General features: G+C 30.0%; 3 protein-coding genes across 12 annotated transcripts; 2 read left to right on the top strand and 1 right to left on the bottom strand.

Moving 5' to 3' along the window:
- The first annotated feature begins 4665 nt into the window (after positions 1-4665).
- On the top strand, positions 4666-6199 carry LOC140173096 (CASP-like protein 5A2). Its single transcript, XM_072225127.1, has 4 exons — positions 4666-4921; positions 5175-5572; positions 5780-5879; positions 6107-6199. The coding sequence occupies exons 2-3, from the start codon at positions 5301-5303 to the stop codon at positions 5793-5795; spliced, it is 288 nt and encodes a 95-aa protein (XP_072081228.1). The 5' UTR covers positions 4666-4921; positions 5175-5300; the 3' UTR covers positions 5796-5879; positions 6107-6199.
- Positions 6200-7188: 989 nt separating this feature from the next.
- On the top strand, positions 7189-17580 carry LOC112785385 (uncharacterized). 10 transcript variants are annotated; one of them, XR_011876186.1, is made up of 12 exons: positions 10328-10461; positions 11281-11357; positions 11586-11605; positions 11701-11773; positions 12158-12349; positions 13640-13820; positions 13925-13977; positions 14062-14535; positions 14614-14694; positions 15944-16008; positions 16797-17030; positions 17130-17580. XR_011876186.1 is itself a non-coding variant. In XM_072224991.1 (6 exons), the coding sequence occupies exons 1-6, from the start codon at positions 10453-10455 to the stop codon at positions 12746-12748; spliced, it is 600 nt and encodes a 199-aa protein (XP_072081092.1). In that variant the 5' UTR covers positions 10438-10452; the 3' UTR covers positions 12749-12932. The 10 variants fall into 10 exon arrangements, 4 of the variants coding, with proteins under 4 accessions (XP_072081097.1, XP_072081092.1, XP_072081099.1 ...); XR_011876188.1 differs by having other exon boundaries at positions 13640-13977; positions 16797-16876; positions 16995-17030; XR_011876184.1 differs by adding an exon at positions 16513-16650 and having other exon boundaries at positions 13640-13977.
- LOC140183925 (aspartic proteinase nepenthesin-2-like) lies at positions 8940-10210 on the bottom strand. The gene is made up of 2 exons (XM_072233761.1): positions 9792-10210; positions 8940-9738 (listed from the first exon to the last, which is right to left on the bottom strand). The coding sequence occupies exons 1-2, from the start codon at positions 10208-10210 to the stop codon at positions 8940-8942; spliced, it is 1218 nt and encodes a 405-aa protein (XP_072089862.1).
- Positions 17581-24252: the final 6672 nt, after the last annotated feature.

Here is a 24252-nt window from a genome sequence, read left to right as displayed (position 1 = left end):
TTTTTTATTCTATAAAAATAATTAACATATAGTTATTGGAGTTAGTTTTTTAAAAGATTTATTAATATATATATATATATAATTATAATTTTGTTGACTAATTTTATTTTTAATACGATGATTACATAAAAAATTCTAACAATATCAATAGTACATTATAAAATTATAAAATACCAATAATTTATAGCGTGTTTAGTTAAAAAGTATCACATATATATCTTATTAATTAAAATTAATTCTTTCAAAAAGAATTAAAAAATTTAAAAATAAATTATAAAGTATTAATTATTTGAAAGACACAGTACCCTTATAGAATACAAGATATAAAATATTTTTATAAAATTTTTCTTTTAACAACGTAAATTTACAAGAAAAATGTATCTTTTTTACAAGAAAATAATATCTAAAGTACATAATGTGACTACCAAAATATAACTATGTAAGTTATTATTAATATAAAAATATGAATGTTAAATATATTAATATAAAAGAACAAATGATATTTTTTAAAAATAAATATAGAAATTATTACATAAAAACTAATTTGAAAAGTATAAAGATTTGAGGGTATGATATTAAATTAGTTAGGTAATATAAAACTGGGAAAATATTTGGTAACAAAAAAATATTAGCCAAAATAAGCCAAAACTTGCCTTATTTAGCATTCATTAATTATCGCGACAATTAATGAATGCTAAATAAGACAAGTTATGACTGTTTTTTTTGTCTCCCTAGCATTATTCTAAAATTATTAAATTACAGAATATTTTTTTTATTTTTTAAACACAAATCTTATATATAAGTATAGTTTCTTAAATTTTTGGGGGGTTCAGGCCAGTACTCGCCCCCTTTGGGTCTGTCCCTGATTGCTAGCTAATTAATATTAAAAAATATTAAAATTTATTTACTTTTTAGTATTTCTCAATATCTGTGAATTAATAAAAGATAAAAGAAATACTTTTTCATTACACAATCAATTTCACGAAAAAAGTTTCGAAACGAATAATTGCAAAATTAGAGATTCTATTTACTGACTTCGATTTTGTAATCAAAATGATGGATTATTTTTTGAACACTACAATGAGAAAATTGATTGGACCTTTGCTGATACTGTGATTATCAATTAATGATGAACAAATATTGGATATTAAATAGACGGATAAAAAATGAAGAAAAATTAGAAATTAAGTAGATGGATATCCGAAAGAAAAACAATGAAATTTTTTATAATCAAAGAGACTGATACACGATTCCAATGGTGGGGTTGAATAATTGGTGATAGATTATTTATCAATTTATAATGTTAATATTAAGGAAAAGATAAGATTAGAGTATCTAAATCAAAATAAAGCCTTAAAAATTGAGGATAGAATTTTAAAGATAAGATAGATGAATAATAAGATAATATTTTTTTTAACGATAAGAAAATTTAAAACGTCGTAATACACAATTCAATCGATTGAGTAGCACAACACATCGATTGATTTTGGAAACCCATATTGTTTTGATAACTTCAATTGATTGGGTAACACAACCAATCGATTGAATTGTGAGACCTCAGGTTGTTTTGAAGCATTCAATCAATTGAATTATTAAAAATCCACATTTTAGTAATCGTTAAATCAATTGGGTAATATGACCAATCGATTGATTTTGCGAAAATCTTGCAAATTTGTAATTTTCAATCGATTGTTTTGTGATAACAACCTATAGTCCAATCGATTGAGTTATGGGAACCTGAAATTCAATCGATTGATTCTTAAAGAAATACGATTTCACACTCCTGGACGAATGTCACGGGTCAAATATAAACTTAATCAATTGGAATGACAAAAAATTTTATTACGATCAATGAAAAATCTAATTTGTTATTATTTTTGTTTTTGATTGTTAATAAACATAATAGATAATTGATAAAATAATAATTTATAAATTAAAAAAAAAATTTATAATTAAATAAAATATATGAAATTAATTTATAATTAAATTTAGAAAATAACTATTTAACAATTATTAAAAAAATTTTAAAAACATGTTTTATTATGGGACCTTTTAAGTGGTCCAAGTCCATCGAATCGGTGCCTAGTGTGTGGAGGTGCCCTCGTAGTATAGTTTAGCTTACTGGCTTGATCCGAATGAAGTTGTCAAACGGAATGGTGGGCTCGTCAATGTGCCAAAATATTTTTGCGGAATGGGTCAGAGTGACCGAGCCCGTTTTCATGTTTTCTGTAGTTTATATTTAGACTGTAGTCCTCATTTGTAGATGTTCAATTTGTGAAAGATCCGGGTAACCATTGGAAATATTTTTGGGAAAGGATATATTAGTTTTTGAAATATTGAACTTCGTTTTTCAAAATATACCATTGATACAGATTGCTGGGATTTGTTTAAAAGAGAAAATATGAATAAAATTAAGGAAAGAAAAAGATAAATTTTATGAAATATATGTGTTACCAAAAGAAAATGCATGCAGGGGTGTTGTTAATAACCCCTTATACTCCACAAAGGACCATAAGCATTAACACTTTCTAACCAACTCCTTAAAAACCCATAACCTATGACTAATCTAAATTATTTTATTTATTATTTCCATTAAAATTCCTTTACTAAGTACAACCCTCAAATCCACTAATAATTATGCATTCGAAACTCTCTTATTATGCCGGTCAGTGACAACAAGTCAAAAGCCAAAATTTAAAATGATATTTTATTAATTAAAATTTCTCTCATATATTTACAAATTTAAAGAAAAATAATATTTTATTAATTACAACATATTTTCTATTTTTATAATTATTATTTTTATTTTATTTTTTTATAAATACTTAAAGAGTATAATAAATATAAATTTATAAATACTTGAAGAGTATAATAAACATAAACTAATTCATTAATTACTAAATAAGTAAGTAAAATTAAATTTTAAAATAATAATTAATTTAATATATAATAAAAGTAATTCAACCAGTTCAACTTGTAATTTACCGGTTAAATCAATAATTTAATAATTTGATTAATTTGATTATCGATTCGGTTCTGATAATTATGATTCGCAGAATGTAAGAAAGAAATGAGAAAATTAGTTAGAATTTATATAATTATTGAATTTAAGTGTTAAAAAATTATAATATTTTAATTGTTATTCTAATGTTATTAACCATTAAAATTGTTAATCTAATGTTATTAACTATTATTTCAAGTATTACACAAGTATTATAACACATCATAACATAAAATTCTTTATTATAAAAAAAGAAAATTACTCCTTTAAAATATTGGTATAATTGAAAAAGTGATATTCAATCAAATAATACTTTTAACAATATAAAAATTATTATTTGTTATAAGGAGACTAAAGAAGAATTTGGTGTATGTTTTTTATTTTTAAATACTCTTTATCATATATATAATTTAAAATTAAACCCAAAATTCTTTATTAAAAGATAAAATATACTTATTATCTTTACTAATTTTTTACTGTTATAATTTTACATATTTAATAAATAAAAAATAAATTTAATTACTTTATAAGTTTTTATAATTTTACTGTATTTTTAATTAGATTCGTATATTTTTTTTATCTTTTTAATTTAATTCTTATACCATTTAAATTGCGTTAAACTTTAAAAAAACGTTAGTGAAGTGTGAATACACTTATTTACTCATATCTTGCACTTATAATTTTCACACTTACTATCTTCCACCATTCTCCCATCTCATCCACTCATTTTAGAATTTAGAAAATATCAAAGTATTTTTCTTGGAGTCTAGTATTCTTAAATTTAGAATATTCTATTTTTTAATTGAATATTCTGTTATTTTAGACGATTTTGTAATGATAAAGACTCAATTAAAAAAATTAAATGGTACAAGGATCCAATTAAAAAAATATATATATAAAAACTTAATTAAAAATTCTATAAAACTATAAAAACTTACAAAATAATTAAACTTAACAAATATTAAAAGACACTTTCATAGGTACTAATACACTAATTATTATAATATAACTTAACTAATACACTAATTATTATAATATAACTTATCACTGTCATGAAATTTTTACTTTTTTTTAATACAAAAAGTAAACTTTAATGGCAGAAGAGATCCGCTTTTTATTATCAGAGAATTTTTACTATTATTAATAGTGCAACTAATTTATTAACAATGTATCTATTCTGCTTGTTAACAATAGAAGAGATCCTAACTAAAATTTAGAGACTTATCTTCAACGAAAACAAGTAAATATTGTTTATATTCACTAATATATTATTAGTTGGGTATGTAAGATAATTCTTTGTATGGGACATAACATTTGATTCAACAAAATTACTGAATTAGTTTAATTTAAAATGCAAAATTATTTGTCATATAAATTTATATTCCAAATTAAACAAAATTATTACTCTTAATCATAATAAATTAGTGCGACTAATTTATGAGTAATAGTCAGATTGGTATTTAAGTAATTTTTTGTTAAACATTTGAGTTTTTAATAAATTTTAATTACCAAATCATTCTTTAAATTTTTATTTTGTTAGAAAAATGAATTCTTATAGTTAGATTACTAGTCTATATAAAATGTTCACCAATCATTCTATTGCACTGTCCTTAGCCGTCTTTTTCCTTTCTTTTTATGGACCTTTTTGTCATTGCGCACCATACAAGACAACGATCCGAACATGGTATACAGCTGTATCAATAAAGCAGCTAGTACTTGTGAACATTTTCCAAGCTTGTAATAATTATTTTGACGCAGCTGGTTCGCCAAATGCCCAAATCAGAGGAACAATAAACACACCCTCCCAAAGAACTGCTCTTTCATCAGCTCACCAAACCAGAAAAATCCACTCTTCAATTTCTATGTTTCTCCATTCATAGCAACAAACCAAGCACCATTTCACTGCAATTCTGATTCTGGGTATGTCTTTTTCTCTAATTCCCCCCCCCCCTTTTTTTAATTAATGAAGGAATCGATGAAACTGATCTGATTCGTGTGGCGTTCCTAGCTGATTTTGAGGTTAAAGTTGTAATCTTTCATGGACATTAATTAAAGGGCCTGTAAAAAAATGGAAAATTTCTAATAAAATCACCCTTTTTGTTGCTTTTTCTTTTGATTTATATGTTCATGTGAGTCTCTGATTGTGTGATTAGATCATATCATTCATGTGAAGGTAAATGGGGAATTGATGATGTTTCTATGAATGTGATCATCAGATTTGGTGAGGAAAAGGAAGTGAATTTGGATGGTATTGATGATAGAGGCATGATTATGAATTGAAGTGTGTTGTGGAGAAGAAATGAGTGTGAGCCATGCTTCGATTCACCCAATTGATGAAGTTCCAACTACTGAAGGCGGCGGCGATGATCAAAACAAAAACAACAACAACAACAACAACAATAACAATAATAACAACATTAACCCTCCTCCAAGGGTGAGGATGAAGGATATTCAAGGCATGCCAGGCACATCCGGTGGCCTATGTCTGCGGGTGTCTCAGTTTATTTTCTCTGCGGCTGCGCTTGCCATCATGGCGTCTACTAGTGATTTCCCTTCTGTAACTGCCTTCTGGTAATCAATCAAATTTGGACTGCTATTATGAATGTGAAAGTTTTTCTTCCCCTTTATTCTTTTTAGTTAATGTTGTTTGTGATTGTGAATCTGTGACGGTTAAAAAGCCTATGTTGGAGTGAAAGGTTTGGTCAAATTATAAAGTTTTGGATCTTAGAGCATGTACAATTCAATGACTTGTGTGATTGTGTCTATTGGTCAAAGCAGCATCTGCTACATGTGAATGATAAATAATGCCATTGGTGGAGCTAGATTGCATTATTTGATTCTTTGAGGGAGAATTTTGCAGCTTAAGCCTAGTCAATTAGTGAGTCATTCTTCTTGCTCTTCATTTGTATATATAGCTATATCAACAAGTGTGATAATGGTGGAGGATGCATGGTTCATATGAAATCCTGCTTGCAAATAAACACAAGCACTCAACAAATAACAGAAATTGTTGTCCATGCTTAATAAAATTCCATTGTTGTCCATTCTCTTGTTCATGAAATGCTATCCAATTTAGTAAAATCCCATTTCTTCTCTTTGCATCAGTTACCTTGTTGCGGCTGCCAGCTTGCAGTGCTTGTGGAGCCTTTCATTGACTATTATCAACCTATACGCCCTTTTAGTAAGGAGGTCTTTGCAGAACAACCAAGTTGTCAGTTAATTTACCATTGGCGATGGGGTAAGATCTCTATAGTAAATAGCAAGCCTCAGTAATAATAATAATGTACAAATTCTGTAATGCAAAATAATTGTCACACCTTCCAAGCAATTTTTGGGCGCGTTTAGTTTGCATTTTTATTTTCTGTTTTGAAAGTTTTATGAAGGAATAAGAGAAAACAATGAAACCAATAAAATCTTGTTTTCTTTTTTCGCCTCCTGTTTTCTCCTTTTTTTTTTCTATCTTTCACAAAATCTTAAAACATGAGATATTGAAAGCAAACCAATCCCATTCACTTGAACTTGCTATTGATGTACGCCACACTTCTTATCAATATGTTCAAAGAGATATTTTGTGTACTCATTTTTCTTGAGATAATTTTATGTTTGATGGGATTATATGGAATCTAACACTAACATGAGTAGTGCTGTGAATTACGAATGATTAAGCACTCTTAATAACATTAATCATCCTAGTAGTATTAGTGGCGTTTCTTGTAAGTAACTCATAAGCTTTTTTGTTTCATTTTTATCTTTATTCTTCATTATGGCTTTTTCATTCAGACATTCATTTCCAATCAAGATTAACTTTACATGTGATGGGAAATGATTAAGTTGAAAGAATTGAGAACTTTTACGGTGTATTTCTTGTAAGGCCATTGTCGGAATTCACCGAGCATTTCTTTTCTGTATAATAATTAGCAGCGAGCTTATAATGTGTCCTTATTCTGATTGTTTCTATACTAGCAGGATGACAAGTTTGGTTTCAGGCATTCATGCATTGGTGATTTATTTGAGTATCATTTGTATAGATGTATTTGCATGTCACTCCTATAGATGTATTACAAAACTGGTTGGGATTTCTTTGCCTCAATTTAGTCATATGATTATATAACATGAACTTTTTTACTCTTTCAGATCCCCAGAGAACCCGTTGTGGTTCAAAAGTCAATAAACAATGGAATGAAGCACAGCACATCTCGAGATAAGAGTGACGGAAAAGTAACTAATAAGTAAGCATTTGTGTTCTGTTCGAGTGCAATTTTTGTGTATGAATTAAATATTATTTTTATTTGTTTCAACATGTATTTTCTCCCTTGCACGTTTCTTCTTGTTGGGGGAGTAAGAGTATTTTTACTCTTCACTCTTACTGATATAGCCTGATGTATAGTTAGTTAAGTTAATATCCTTATTAAGGACTGTTAGGATTTGGTTGAATTAGTCCTACATTGCTTAGGATAGCAAATGGAGTGGGTGGCCTAGGCTATAAATATGAGGCTAAGTTCTTCATTTGTTTTTGCACCAGTCAGAAACACTTTAAGCTTGTATCTGATTTTTCTTTTCCTCTGTACTCTTTGATTAGAGAGTGTTGTGAGGTGTAGTTAGATATTTGCTTTGAAAGAGTGTGGGTGTACTGGGGTGCCGGTGAGAGAAAGAAGTCTATGTGTTGTAACAATTTTCACATAGTGATATTCTCTGGTTGTCATTTGACAACGGCCGTGGTTTTTTCTCCGGTAATTGGAGTTTCCACGTTAAATTCTTGTGTTGTGATTGTATCTATTTTATTTCTCTGTCAAAGGTGTTTTCTCAAGGGGGAATGGTGTCTTATTCTCAGTTGTATTTTCTCTATGCTGACCAGAACTAGTTAGTTACATTGTTAGTAGTAGAAGTAGCTGTTAGACCTTTACTATATATATAGTCTAACTGTATAGTGCAAAGGGGTGTAGAAGTAGCTGTTAGGCCTTTACTATAGATATAGTCTAACTGTATAGTGCAAAAGTGGTGATTCACCATTATAACAAAATCACTTCATCAAACTCACATGCTTCTCTCACTCAATTTCTCTCTCACCTCTATGGGAGCACACAGAAATTCACCTCTCCATGTTCATTTCATCACTTCTTATGTAGTGTAATTGTAATTGTCAACTAGACATTTGACACTTCTTTTTGAAATACAAAACAAAAATGAATGAGCAGATTATCCCCTCCCAGTTTGAAGCTCATGCCGGTTGGGCATCACGTAGGAAACCGTGAGTTTTTGTTGTTCAAACTCTATTATTGGATTAAGTTATTATCTCCATGCATCTGGCTTTACAGTACAAGGCTTGTCGGTATTCATTGCCTCTTTTCATTTGAAAACTTCTCTCTCGCCCCTCTTCTTTTTTCACCATTTGTTCTCCTTCAACTTTCTAGCCTCAAATCTGAATGTGTTTGGACCCTCAAATTTAGTGTGGTGTATTGAGAAAACTGACTAGTGTTTGCTTCCCTGTTCTAACTTTAGAATAACCGCATCAACAACATCCATCACCATCTATTATATTAGATTTCAATAAACACCATAGGCAAAACATTCATGTTTTGGATACAAAATAACTAGTTTATAATAACCTTGCCTATATCTACCAACCTCTAGGAAATAAAAAAACCTGCAATCTTGGTAAGCTTCCAACTAGTATTTGCTTTGGAATTGTAACTGTAACCTTTCAAAATCAGCAGATAAACCTGTAAAAACGGAGAGCTACCATGAATATTTTCATTACAGAACAATCACAACTCACAAGGACCACAACTATGTAAATGCAAACACATGCAAGAAACAGATAGAGTAAGCATAAACTAGAAAGTCCAACCCAATGAAAACAACTCAGCCGAAGCTGCTGAAAATTTCAGAAATTGATAAAAACAAACTGAGATCTACTAAGCTAATTTAGTGACTAACCTTAGAGTGAGCATTCCTTAGGCTTAAAGGAAACTCCTCTGACGATGTCGTATCCGACTTCGTAGTTGGTCATCTGGAAAGCCCCAAAGATTGATATGCCATCTTGTTCGGTTTCCTCACTGAATGCTAGGCATATCACACTCGGCTTCATGCGAAAAACTTGATCTGCTCCTAGAACCACAATGACATTAGGATTAAACCGAAATTTGACAGTAGGAAGTTTACTTATTTCATCTCTAGGCTTCTTGTAGCACCGAGATCCTGTACCCGGACTTATGGTAAAGCCCAGCATCATCATCTGATGACGCACTTCTTCTACTAGGAGATGAAAGACCGGTGATATCAAACGTGTGAACCATGTGCCGCTGTCTACTATAAAACCTCCTCTGCCGTGAGCTTTCAGTCTAAAAATGTCGTTAGGCATATTTAGTCGAGTATTTCCAACAGTAATGCTCCTAACACCAATGTAATAAAATGGGTATCGTTGTGATACCAAGGTAAAAGGTGTGATTGAGCCCTCATCTATAATCGCGTGGGAACCGAATCTCAAGGCACCCGTCTTCCCTGGCTGAGGAATGCAGTGTGAGAATCTCAGTATGCCTAGTTGTTGGATCAAGGAGAGGGGACCTCGACTCAACCCAATGATTCCTTTGGTCTGATCGTCGCCTACAGCGAGATAGTTGCAACCAAAGGTGATTTCTCCTAGATCCAGGAGAGGACCCCGTAGTGTTCTGAGCAGAATCTTGTCGCGGACAAGAAAGCCTTCCGTATGTAAGCCTCCTCCATACTCTTGTCTAAACCTGCAATAGACTCTTGCCAGAGTGCATAATCTCCGACGAGTTCCTAGGCACACCGTGGGTCATGGCAGAAAAGACTTTTTGACTTCTTGCACGTTAAGCGCCCTTGAGGGGATTTATTGAGACTCCACAGAATCTCACTTCCGGTGTCCACCACAAGTTCCACCTCTGCATGTTCATCACCATCTCCTATGAATCTTGCAATGACATCAACATCATTTGCCACCTCAGTTGTAGCAGCTGCTGGGCGATTTATTAGTCTTGGCTGGTTCATCAATTGTGATACTAATGCCGAACGATTGTTCGAGCACGTATCACATGTTCTTGTGATGGGCATTGAGAAGCCATCTCTTGTGGTGGTGGTGATGGTGATTGTAAGATGAATGGAAATGGAAATGGAGGCAATTAAGGAAGACGCTATGAACAATGTTAATCTCCGAGAAAGAGAATTCTTCTTGGGTGGAGAAGAATCCATTAATGGAAGAAGGTGGGAGGGAATAGAGGTGAGGTGAGGTTATCTGTCACTCTCTGCGACTCTGGATTACCCTTCTTCTCTTGCTCTCACCAAAGTAACGTGCTCTTCTCCTCTCCTGTACGATTGTTGTGTTACGTCTACTCTCTTCTCCTTCTCCGTCTGTTTTGTATTAGTTCGTTGTTGGCATCAGATTTTTGAGAATAGGCTTTCAGCTAAAGTGGGGAATCAATGACATACTTAAAATGCCAAAGGTAATTTTCTTTCTTCCCGTCTTTTTTAGGGCTTCAATTGGCTCCTGCGATATGCCAGCTTTACTTGTTATCGAAGCTGTGATGCAACTTTTCTTCCATCATAATGTGTTACCAATGCGTAATTTTTTGCTTTTTCGTTAATTACCATTTTCTTTTAGTATTATTGAATTTGAATGAGATTTCTGTCTCTTGCTATATCAAGCTTTGTACAAAATTGATTCTTATTGTATAGTCTATGAAATGAAATGGTTTTACATGATTGCTTCATTAAATTAATTACGATATATTTATTTATAAATGTATGTATAATTTAATTTATTTTTAATATATATTTTATATTAATAATTTATTTTGATATATATCTAACATAATTATAGTTAAATTAATAATATAAATAAATGCAATAAAAGATGTATTGATTGCACATGGTAGAAAGAAGACTATGGCAAGAAAGAATAAAGGGTTATTCAAAGTCCTACTAATAAATTAAAAAGAAATTTTTTTGATGTCTATGATTTATGTGTTTAAATTATTTAAAAATAGAGATAGAAAAAGATGATATCTACTCTTTTATTTTTGAATTTTATGTATAAAATTTAGGTACCATATAAAACATCTAAATTGAAGGGGAGCCTCGGAGCAGCGGATGAGTTGTCTCCACGTGACCTCAAGGTCACGGGTTCAAGCCGTGGAAACAGCCACTGATATAATTATCAGGTTAGGCTGCGTACATTACAACCTTGGTTGCGGCCCTTTCCCGGACCCTGCGTTAAACGCGGGACGCTTGTGCACCGGGTCTATTTTTGTTTGTTCGTTCAGTGTTATATTCATCAAATGAAGAGCTCCGAAACTCATCCTCTGACTTTTGGTGTGCCGTTCTCTCTTCTAGAAAAGAGGTAAATACATGTTATGTTTCCTTTTGGTAATGATAGATGTTGGTAGTGGTAACAATTATGACCGAGCATGTTTTGATTAAATATATTTTCAATTGATACTTTAGTATTTAATATAGCATCATATTTTTCGGTTGATCAATTGCCTGTCAAAATTGGTTGGTTTCCTGAGTACTCAGATTTGAGAAGAGCTCTTGACCCTTATGGGTTTCTTTTTGAATTTTCATCCAGTGGTGAACCCAAAAATTTAGGTAAACCATGTTGAGATATTTGCAGAATTTCAAAGCAAAGACATTGCTACATAAATTTATTGCCGTCCTTTTGAGAAAATCTACTTGTCTCCTAGATTCTGACACTGGAGAACCACCCCAAAATATTCGAGCCTGGCTCAAATTTGTCACTGCTTGTTGTCTAATACGGTAAGCCACAACAGTGAATCTACTTAGATAATTATGTGAATTGGTTTTCTGTTACTTTATTACCTTTGGCACACTTAAAGAATTCCCGAATTAAGTGTTTACTAATGATTTTTGGGTTATCATAGTTTATTGACCATCACTAATGTCTATTGTACCATAGTGATTTGTGATTAAGTGTTTATTTGTAACTTGAGTATATTACATATTTAAGGTGTAAATCCTTGTTATTTTAGGCTTTTTCATTGATGTGTTTTTGAATGGCAGCGTGTGTTATGATTCATGATTCAAAAGTTAGATAAATGATTTTAGGACATGATTTATGATTTGACATCCTTGTTTAGTGGTTTGACAATGTCAACTTATCCCTTTTTATTCTCACTGCAGGAGTAAACAACCAGCATTTTCTGTTGTAGAAGCTGAAGAACTCATTGAAAGCATTATATGTCTATTCCTAGATCGCCAGTTTCAAGGTTTATTAGTGCTTTTGAATGATTGCATTCAAGCCATTGTTAATTACTTCACAGACCAGGAATGGCATTCAAGTTATGAGAGCATAGCAAAATTCGTTGCTTCCAGGTTGTTATTATTTTTGGTGTCAGTAATAGTAATTCAGTGATGCTACAAACTTCTTTGGCACCACAAAACTTCCTTATATAGATAGATAACATCAACCTTGTGCTACTTCATGAATCAAAATACATAGTTATTCATCACTTGTTCAATTTTTGAGAGAGGAATTAATACAGAGTAGCTCAGCTAGAAAGCCTTGGAGTTGGGGAGGCTTTGAAGGACCAAGGAGTGTGCAGGTGGAACTATGTTCTCAGAAATGTTCAACAACATGTTAGATCGTTTTCACAGTTTCCTTCTTCCTCTGCTATGGTCTCCATTACAGTACTCAAGAGGTCCCAAAAAGCTAAGCAGTCAGAGGAATCATTAAGAGAAGTCATGTACTTATCTTGTTGGGGTCCTATCTAAATGTTGGTAATGAGATCCATTTAGGACAATAGAGAAACAAATTTTCATCTTTGATGCTACTAGCTAGGCCATGATTCCATGTAGTCTTGTATAGGTGGGGTCATATAAAACAATTATTTCATCTTGTTGTATACATAACATCCTCGTATGGTACAAGATGAATACAGGAGTTGTTTGGTTATAATGATTCTTCTTCAATATAGAATGCTTACTTTTTTGTTAAGGTAGAAAACTCCTATTTTCATGATATGTTGTGGTGTTGGGACTTGGGAGAATTCCTTTTACTATTTTTAGTCTCTTAATTTTGGGTAAGTGTTCATCAAATCAAATTCTATCTTTAAAAACATAACATCATAGGTTTGATTATGCATAGGTGGGATGATGTGAAGGGATCAACATTCAAATTTAGTATTTGTTAGTTGTTGCCATAAACTATCGTTCAAATAATACTTCATTAATTACTCTATTTCATAATCTTGTTTTCTTACAAATAACTTTACTACGAGAATAAAAAGAGGATTTGTCTAAGGTGGAAAAAGTATAAAGTGGAACCAGGGAGAATATGCCATTTTTGTGGCTGTGATGATTTTTTACTATATTTTTTTATATTACACGGATGACTTTTAAGTTAGTTAAATTATAATGAATAAATTAAAAAATGGCCAAATTATACTAGTAATTTTAAGACGTAAATTTAGTGAGAAGAAAATGTGGGCTTTTGTGATAAATATGTATTTAGTAAAATTAATTTATTAAAAAATAATATATATCTATCTATTAATATATAATAGTTAACTAGCCAAATAGTAAATCTACACACTATTTAATACTTTTTCTTTCTTTTGTGTTTCGCTCCTTAACCTTTTCTTTCTTTCGTGTTTCGCTCTTCAGCAAAAAGCCAAAACCTTTTTACTTGGTGGAAAGTTATCAAAGAAGATTTTTGTCCAATGGGTTGAAGAAAGTTAATCCGGCAGCAATCCCAAAACCACCATTTAGAAAAAAAAAACGAAAATGCTAGCTTCTGATTGGATGATTAGAGTAAACAATGAATTGAGAACTCATTGTCCCTCAGGTAATGAAGTAGAACTCTTCTGCAGCAATTTGAGCGCGATCTTTTCCTTTCAAATCAGGATTTGAACACCAAATTTTGAGAGCAATTTTTTCATTTGAAATCAGAGTTCAAAATGACATCCTCAAACGCCTCTACCACACCGAAGATGCTCCTCAAGGTCTTTTTACTCACAATTTTTGTTTCAGTTTAGCTTTTGAGGGATTTATTATTAGCATTATTAATATTCTTTTTGTGGGTTCAGATATGATGGAGATGAGGGCAGAAATCGTGGCGATGCTGAAGTCGCTGTCGCTGCACCCCTATGTGCAGGAGTTGAAGGCTAACAAGGAAGAATTGCGAGTAGAAAAGTTAAAGGACAAAGGAAGACTGGAAAAGGCGTTAGTTGAAGAAGAGGGCAAAGGGAAAGGTCTGCGAGTTTGACGGTGTTGTAGTTGGTTGGTATGCATGTTGAGGTTGGTGAACGAATCTTTCTGTGGGAGAGGAGGCTGAGACCCTGCAGCAGCCTTAGGAGTCGTGTTTAACCGAAGCACGACGCTGTGTTTGCTTTTGATTTTACCTGCTTAGTGTTTCGGTGGAATAACTGCTGTGTTTTCAAACTTTGGTTCGGGTTGTGGATCTCTTGGTAATGTGAAGGCCGATGAGGTTTTCGAAGACACCGTTGCTGTTGTTGCTTGAGCTTTGAGAAGTTCTTCATCGCTTAAGGTCTCTAAAGATGGTTAGTTTTGGGTAACTTAATCACTTTATAGAGTTTCAATTTTTCTTTTTATTTGTGAATAATGTCTGATTTCAACAGATATGATGAGGAGGCAATATTCTTTGATGAATCTATTTTAGAAATGTAAAACGAAAGCAATTGGAGTCGAAGGCATTGGATGTAAGTCTTTCTGCTACCTTCTAATTGTTTTATTGATTTATTTTTATTCATTTAGATTAAATTTGAATACTAGCAACAAGTGTGGTCTGAATAATTCTGTAGTTTACTATTGGTTAATTAAAATTAATTAATTAAGTATACTATATATACTGACCCCTAATGTTCCATTGGGGAATTGTTCATAGAAGACAGTAGAGCCTGGTAGGAAGTTTTGATCCTTGAAGGCTTGTCTGAATTCATGAATAGCTTTTTCTTCTGCATCACCGAATGTTTCTACGGATTTCATGTATGCCACACAATTTTCTGAAACCTTCCTTACATATTCAGGACCATCCAATGTTTTAAGCTTTGACCCTCTAATCAGTTTCTCAAATGGACCTAATTGATCATAACACACCAGTCAGATCAATTAATTCACTTCATTATTCAATTGGTCTAAGAACAAATTAAAATTATATAATGGAAAACAAGGCAGAAGAACAGCATGCATCTAATGAAAACAAGGCAGTATTGGAGACCATGATTTAGGGAGATTCCTGTTACCCCTGCTTTAAAAGATAGTTTGACTACAAGGCTTTTTCAGATTCTGAATGTGGCCAACCCCTGCATTGAGTTCTAACTTCAGTTGAAGAAAGATTCCATCCAACTGTAAAAATTAATGCCAGCTTCTTTTCTGAATTATGCTTGTACTTGGCTACTTGTATCATAATATGCTATAACAGATGTTGTATCAAGAGCATCAAGCTTCTTATGTTCCCTAATTTCCATCATTTTTTTCTTTTGGTGTCTCATTCAATATATACAGAAAGAAAACCATCATAATAACCTGAACTCTGCATTATATTCACACAGATCCTTAACCATCTGTGCTATATTTGTTCACATATCATAGTAACAAAACAAAGAAATTCTACATTTTCACCATTCATTTTATTAATACACTAGAAGCTGGTGAGTGATAGATTGAATGTGCTACTAAGGTAATTTTTCTGCTACATCTTCGGCAACTGAATTTCCATTTTTCGTGTGATGTAATCCATTATAAATTAATTTTCCCTGCTTTTAGTTTATAAATTGTTCTAAAATCTTAAGCTAAGCAAATGAATTCAATCATATAAAAGTAACAATGCAGCAATATTCTTTAATCTAAAAAAGTGTTATTATGCTTGCTCTTTTGTTATTACTTTCTATAATTTTGCATTCTATCTAAACACATGATAATTAGTTTAATTACTTGCTCTTCTTTCAGTTTATACTCACCAAATAAAGGAATGCAAGGAAAATTTTATAAATGAAGTTCATCAGAATTTGAAGGTTAGTTTATTTGCTTTTGTATTAATAAGTATTTTTTAAGAGTATAGGTTATATTGGTTAGTGGTTACTTTAGGCAGAGAGGGTTGATGTGTTAGTGTAATTTGAACTTATTATTCTTATTATAGTAGATATTATAATTATGCATTTGGCCTTTCTTTTATTAATTAATATGTTTCTTTGCTAATCTATTCGGATTTAATTTTTTCGTTCTGTTGATAAGGTTCTTGCTAATTTGTTTTTTTTTTCTATTGATATTTGATATAGTGAAGTTTTGCTTAAGGAGTTTATTGCAAAGCATGTTAATGATAAGAAATGATATTTTGGCTCTCCAAAAATGATCTCTGTTTGATAGAAAGTACCAAATATGGTGTTTTTTGTTTTAGAATTTATTTGTGGAGTTTAATTCCTTTGCTTTTGCAGTGCAAAGATTATTATTATTATTATTATTATTATTATTATTATTATTATTATTATTTTTAAACCTGTCTTTAGAATTTGACTTAGAAAGAAGGAAAAAAAAAGGATAGAACAATACTATGAAGAAGAACTAATAGGATTACCATGTCGGCTTCCCTGTGATGAAAAGCTCCTGCCTGCTTAAGTGTTTTCTCCTAACTAATGAAAAAGGATAATCTAACATTGGTACATGGCTTATCCCTTTAGATTTTAATAATATATTTTTGTATTTATATGAGGATGTCTCATCTCTTTTGTTTCTCTTTCTGATAAAATCTTTTTCTACAAAAGAAAATAATTATTATTTACTGTTTTGTATGTGTGCTATGCAGATTGCAAATCTTTTGGATTGCACTTCATGGTCAGGGATGGACCAAGGCTAATGGATGCTTTTACTCAAGGTGCTCTGCAAGTAGGACCAGTTGGTGGATTTGAGTTTTAGTCATCTGATGTATCTTTGCCATAATGATTTAATTTATGTCCTATTAAAATAGAAATTCTCATTGTAATGGCTTTTTATGTAAATGAAGCTTATTGAAGGAGGATGTGAAGCTCCAATCCACACGGTAACTCACCTTTCTTTATATTTATTTTAGACTAACTATGAATTGTGCATTTGTTCGCTCCATGCTTACATCTTTGATTGATGATGTCTTTTACTACAGATTTTTAGTGTTCAGCTACCGCATGTTGGAGACAGTAGGTTCTTCTATGGCATCCCCTCATTGAGTTTTTAGAAATATCTCAGGAACTGAAGATAATATACATGTATGAGGTTTCATGATTTCTCAACCACTCCTAATTTGATTTTATTTGATTTGCTGTGCCTCAACTTTGGTATGAACATACCTATTAAGAGAGTCTCATTGCTATTATCATTATCTCCCCTTTGGCAAAGGATGATGTGGAGTTGGGGTGAGGTTCAAACAGCAACCGTGCCAATTTTCTATTTGTGTGTGTGTTTATTCTTTATCTTTTCTATCACTATTATTAGTATTTTTTATTTGTGTTCATTTGAAGGGTAAATTGAGTGTTATGTTATTTTATTTGAAAATGATTGACAAAAATTAATACCTTAGAAATTATGTTAATGGATGGTGGTTGATATTGACAGAATTTTTTTGCATATTTGAATTATGGGTCAGATACATCACCGTGTGTTTAAATTGTTAACTGCTCTAATAGTTTCTCATAACTCTTTTAAGTTTGCAGCACCTTTAAATTAGTTTCTCATACCTCCATTTTAGTTTGCAATTCATTATTATTATTGCTTTTTATCCATTTTAAAACTCAACCTAAATTATAAATACAAATATTTATGTACTATCTATTGATTTCAAGAGGCTATAGTAGTAAATACTATATGTATATATATCGGTGGCGTTTAATGTACATATTTTTATTATTCAAATTGAAGTTTTTTTAATTAGATAAAAAGTACACTATTTTTGAAAAAGATGGCATTGGTATTCATTCATTTAAGAACAAAAATTTGAAATTGTCGTCCCATGAATATTGAGGTGGACCAACCGACCAAGTTGGTTAACAAACTCTAAGTGGCATATACTCATAGACTAGAAAATAATATAATAATTAAGATAGTTAATTAATAAAAAATATTATATGCATATAAAAGTTAGTCATTAAATTAATTATGATATATTTATTTATAAATGTATGTATAATTTAATTTATTTTTAATATATATTTTATATTAATAATTTATTTTGATATATATATCTAACATAATTATAGTTAAACTAATAATATAAATAAATGCAATGAAAGATGTATCGATTGCACATGGTAGAAAGAAGACTATGGCAAGAAAGAATAAAGGGTTATTCAAAGTCCTACTAATAAATTAAAGAGAAATGTTTTTGATGTCTATGATTTATGTGTTTAAATTATTTAAAAATAGAAATAGAAAAAGATGAGATCTACTCTTTTGTTTTTTAATTTTATGTATAAAATTTAGGTACCATATAAAACATCTAAATTAAAAAGACCGAAAATTAAGTTGAGTTAGTTTAGTGATTAGTTTACTAGTTCACTTAAGGTTTAGTGTTGAGGGTTCGAATTTTGTCCTGTGCATATAATAATTCATTGACCAATGAGAAACCCTTAAATAAAACTTTGATCTATGACAAATTCGTCTTTAATTTATCGAGTTAGGAGATATTGTAAAAAAATATAAATAAAAAAACAAAAAAGTTGTCTTTTATGTGGTTTTCACATCACCCTTCTCCCCTCTTGCATGCTCAAATCATACCCAACTCCATGTTATGAGTAGCACTTGAGAAATGTTTTTTTTTCCTTTTAATTAAGACTAAGTAGAAAAAAATAACTAATAAAAAAATTAAGTTTAATTAATATTAATCAATTTTTAAGAGAGTGTATGGTTTAAAATTAAGATAATTTTAAGAAATTAACTAAAAAAAAGGTTAATTCTCTAATTCAATTATTCTTTAAATAATATGATATGACATGAAAGTGTATCAAATAATTTAAGATTAAACTCAAGTTAAGAGAAATAGTAATAGATGTCATAAATACTTTATACTATATTTGGATTTGATGACTCAAAAGTCAAAACCTTGCACAAGTAGTGTTATTAATAGGAGATTAATGTATGTATAGCGACATTGACTTGTTTAAAATGTTTAATTAAGAGAACTTCACGACCATAGGCGACTTTGCACGTGTCAAGCCACCTTTGCTATAGCAAAATTATTAATGGATAAACCTAAAAAGTATTTTCACGTAATTAACACGGTCAATTAAAATAATCGATACTCTTTCGTTACCCCAAAAGAAATAAATAAAAACCATAAAAGTTTCATCTTAATTATTGCTTAATCAAAACAGCATAAATCTATATTTTTTTTCCTAAGCTCAATATTTCTCCATATATATGGTTTAATTTTTACTGTATTGATACTATAAAATATTTTATATAATTATTTAATTATATTTATTTTTTAAATAATTATTAATTAAAAATAATTATTTTTATTGATATAATTTTATATATAATTAAATATACACAGTAAAATTAAATTTTTATTCCATGCGTCTCTATAATTTTATTTAATTTTTAATTATCAAATTTTTATAATTTAAAAATTTATAATTTAATTTTTATATTAGATAAAAGTTTATTTGTTTTTATTTTAAAAAAATACAATAATTTAAAATATTTAATTTTAAAATATTTTATAAATTTATCTTACATCAAACACACAAATAAATATTTTAACAAGAAAAATTAGAATTTAGAACGAATGTATAATTGCAAATTTTTATCTAATACAAAGATTTAATTATAAATTTTTTAATAAGATTTAATTAAAAATTTGATAAAATTATAAATTGTTAATTATAATTTGTTAAGATTTGATTATTCGTAAGTTTTTTATTATTTTATAATTTTTTATTTATAATAGGACTGAGTCAATAAATTTAAGAAAAAGTATAGGTAGACAACGAAAATACTAAACAATGCGAACAATAGATATATCGGATGTTCATTTTACTAAGCGTACGGATGGTTATTTTAATATTAAGATTTAGGTAGGTAATTTGGAAGTGTAGTGTGTTTTTATTTGATTATGGTGCTGTTATTTGTGTGTGAATTGAAGATGGCAACGGTGGAGTCTGAGATTTCTAAGAAAGAGAAAGAGGAGATACGGCTACTTTATGAGAGAGCAGAAAGAAGAAGGGGGCCGCCATTAGCTACTTTTTTCGTTGTCGAAAACCAGCGCAGAAACAACGAGGACTCTTTGAACTAAATAAGGTAAGCTTATACGATGAATAGTTTTTCTTTCAATTTGATTACGGTGCTGTTAATTGATTAGCCCTAACATGTAACCTAATCTTGATGAGATTTCTGAGAAAGGAAAAGATGAAATTCTCTACCCTCCTGGTTGAAAAGTAGAAGTTGCATTAAATGTACAGAAACTACGATCAAAACTGATTCACCTCGGCCTATTTGATGAGAAAGCCCCAAGAAGAATTAGGATGGACCCGTTTGCCGCCCCAAGGCCATTCCAATAACACTTCAAATGAGAAGCCTCCTAAATAAGGACCAACAGCAATAGTGTGAATTCATTCCTGAAATAGCTTTTCATTTATTTCTTACCATAGAGTCCTAGATCAATTACATCCAAACTATTTTCTCTAACTAGTTTATTATTTTTAGTTATGGATTATCATCATATAACAATACATGCTTATTATATTTCTGCTGTGTGGATTCAAATATACTCACAATATTATATACCATATAATAAAGTGCATTATTTTCGTAAGATAACTATATCAAAAAGAAAAAGAAAAAACAGAATTTTTCAATCCCAAAAGAACAGGCTTAATTTGATTTTTCGGTCAAAAAGAGCTTGCTGTTATTTATAATTTAGGTAGAAATATATATATATATATATATATTATTTCGGCCAAAAACAGGGTTAATATACTCACTATATATATATATATATATATATATATATATATATATATATATATATATATATATATTGTTTACCACCATAGCCTCTTGAAATTAATAGGTAGTACATAAACATTTGTATTTATAATTTAGGTTGAGTTTTATATTGGATAGATAGCAATAATAATAATAATGGATTGCAAACTCAAATGGAAGGTCCAATTTAGAAACTGAAAAAAAAAAAAAAGAAATCAAATTGAACAGAGTATTAAGAGTTATGAGTTGACAACTGAGTCAGTTTTGTAACACCTATATTAATAATAAAAAAAATGCAAATTAAAAGATAGAATCTCAAGGGAAAATTAGTCATAACAACAACAACAAATCAACAATAATTTATAGTTTCACTTTGCTTTTTAAGCCATTAATTAATTACACTAACAACACTGTCTACCACTTCTATCATCTCATCATCATCATCTAATTAATCACCTTGAGATGTCACAATTTGAGGTGTATGATCCTACTTGCTCAGCTTCCCACCTTAAAAGTTGGTGGTTTATTTAATACAACAAAAATATATGAATTATTTTTCAAAGTCAAAACTTTTTTTGGTCTTAGGCACTAGTTTTTTTTCTTAACTTAGGCCTGTATAAGAGGGACATGGCCCATTTTTCTTTTCTTTTATTTACGTCATGATGCGGTATAATTGTATAATATTTCAATTTTTGCCCAATAAATGAATAAATAAATAAATAATATATAATTTTGAGTGTCATATTTTTTTCTTAACATATATATCTATGAACTCTATTTAAAATTTTATTATTAATCAATAAATTTTATATATATAAAATAAAATTTTAACTTTCAATATTTATTTAAACAAACAAGTGAATTGATCGTTCAACAGCCGAATTCGTACCAACCTGGTAAAGCAATGAAGGCATCAGAATGCTTAGCCATTTCTGCCTTTCTTTGATGCATGCCTGCCACTGCTTTTACTTCCCCACTGTCTCTCCAGTAATCTTAAGGGAGAAAAAAATACATCAACTAGGTGAACCCAAATTATCACTGAAATACTTGGAAAGAGCTTTTTAGTTTTTATCATGTTGGAGAAATAAAAAGCTACATTATACAAATATTCTCTAACTTTAGCATCATATTTAAATTATATTATATTTTTTATTAGACTCATTTATATTTAAATTAATTATATTTTTTATTATCTATATTTATTAATATAAATATAATGTTATTAAACATATATAAATAGAAAATATCAAATATTTTTATTAAGTACAATATAATTATTTTTTATAATTATTTGATATTTATTAATATTATTTTTTTAATAAAGAAGTATAGTATATAATATATAATAAATATATACTAATTAGCTTGTTATTAAAATTAAAAATAATTACTTTAATATAAAAATAAAATTAAAACATTTGTATCATAAAAAAAAACTAAAATTTTATATCATTATTTAATAATCAAATTATAATTTGTTGATTATAATTTGTTAAAACTTGATTATTCGTAAATTTTTTATTATTTTTTATTTTTTATTTATAATAGGACCAAGTCAATAAATTTAACTAATGATCTAAATTGAACTAATGAACTAATAAATCAGATTCGATTACAGTTCTAACAATTATAGCTTCATGTTTTAGGCTGGTTGGTCAATTTTAAATAATCTTATTTGATTGTAAAATATTTTTTTATATTATAAAAAAATATTTTCAGAGATAAAAATTACATCTTCTCAACAAATTTATAACAAAGTAATAAAGAGTAAAAAGACGAGCATAGAATACGAGCCCAAAAGCCCAAAAGTCCAAAAGTCTATTGTTTATATAGATTTGCCGGTGGCATTTGTTAACCTAGCTCTACTATAATTAAAAAAAAAAAGAAACTTAGCTTTACTCTCATCAAAATGGCATCGGAGGAAGACAATGCGCTGCGTCTCGTGAATACTAATGACGACCCGGACTCCCGCATGATTAATAAGGTAAGCTTCTACCATGAATAATTATTTTTTGTTTCAATTTGATTATGCTGTTGTATCTGTGTGTGAATTAAAAATAGCAACGGTGGAGTCCGAGATTTCTGAGAATGAGAAAGAGGAGATTCGGCTATTTTATGAGAGAGCAGAAAGAAGAAGGGGGCTCACCATCTCCATCTACTTACACCGTCGTCGAAAACCAGTGCAGAAACAACGAGGAGTCTTTGAAGGCCATTCCAACAACACTCCAAATAAGGTAAGCTTATACGATTAATAGTTTTTCTGCTGTCAATTGAATAGCCCTAACATATAACCTAATCTTACTTTACTGCATCGGTGGAGTCTGAGATTTCTGAGAAAGAAAAAGATGAAATTCTCTACCCTTCTGATCGAGAAGCAGACCTTGCATTAAATGTGCAGAAACTATGATCAGAACTGATTCGCCTCGGGCTATTTAATGAGGAAGCCCGAAGAAGAACTTCGTCAAGATAACAATACATGCTTATTATATTGCTGCTGTGTGGATTCAAATATTATATATCATATAATAAATTGCATTATGTAGATGGAATTTGGAATCTACATAGATAGATAAACATTTGTATTTATAATTTAGGTTGAATTTTAAAATGGATAGATAGCAATAATAATAATAATGGATTACAAACTAAAATGGAGAGTCCAAAATAGAAACTGAAAAAAAGAACCCGAATTTAAATTGAACAGAATACTAAGAGTTATGAGTTGACAACTAATTAAGATTTCAGTTAGTTTTGTAACACTTACACTAATCACCAAGAAAAAATACAAATTAAAGGATAGAATCCAAGCTTGAGGGAACATTGGTCGTAACAACAACAAATCAACAATAATTAATAGTTGAGAAAAGATCAGTATACAAGCGATTAGGGCTTGTAATTATTACAAGTTCATTAACGCCTAATCCACCAAAACGTGCTGCAACTCTTACGTCACATACACGCGCTATATTCACGTGTTTCACATTTTTTTTGTGCCTCTTTTTCTTCTTCTTCTTTCTCCGTGCTTCCTCTTCCTCTTCCTCTTCTTCTTCTTCTTCTTCTTTCTCTGTGTCTCTTTTTCTTCTCTTCCTCCCTCTTTTTTTTATTGAAATTTCTTCTCCTCTTTTCGTTTTCTCTTTCTCCTTCATCAAAATCACCAGAAAAAACGAAGAAACATTATTCAAGGTACGTTTCTTGCCTTCTCTTTCTCCTTCTTCTTCTTCTTCTTCTTGCTACATGTTCTTCTTCCTCTTCCTGTTCTTCTTCTTCATTTACGTGCTTTTCTCTTTGTTTTCTTTCTTCGTTAT

This window comes from Arachis hypogaea, chromosome 3 (genome assembly GCF_003086295.3).
Source record: "Arachis hypogaea cultivar Tifrunner chromosome 3, arahy.Tifrunner.gnm2.J5K5, whole genome shotgun sequence".
Lineage (NCBI taxonomy): Eukaryota > Viridiplantae > Streptophyta > Magnoliopsida > Fabales > Fabaceae > Arachis > Arachis hypogaea.
Note: the sequence above shows the minus strand (reverse complement) of the source record. Positions and strands in the feature narration are given on the sequence as shown.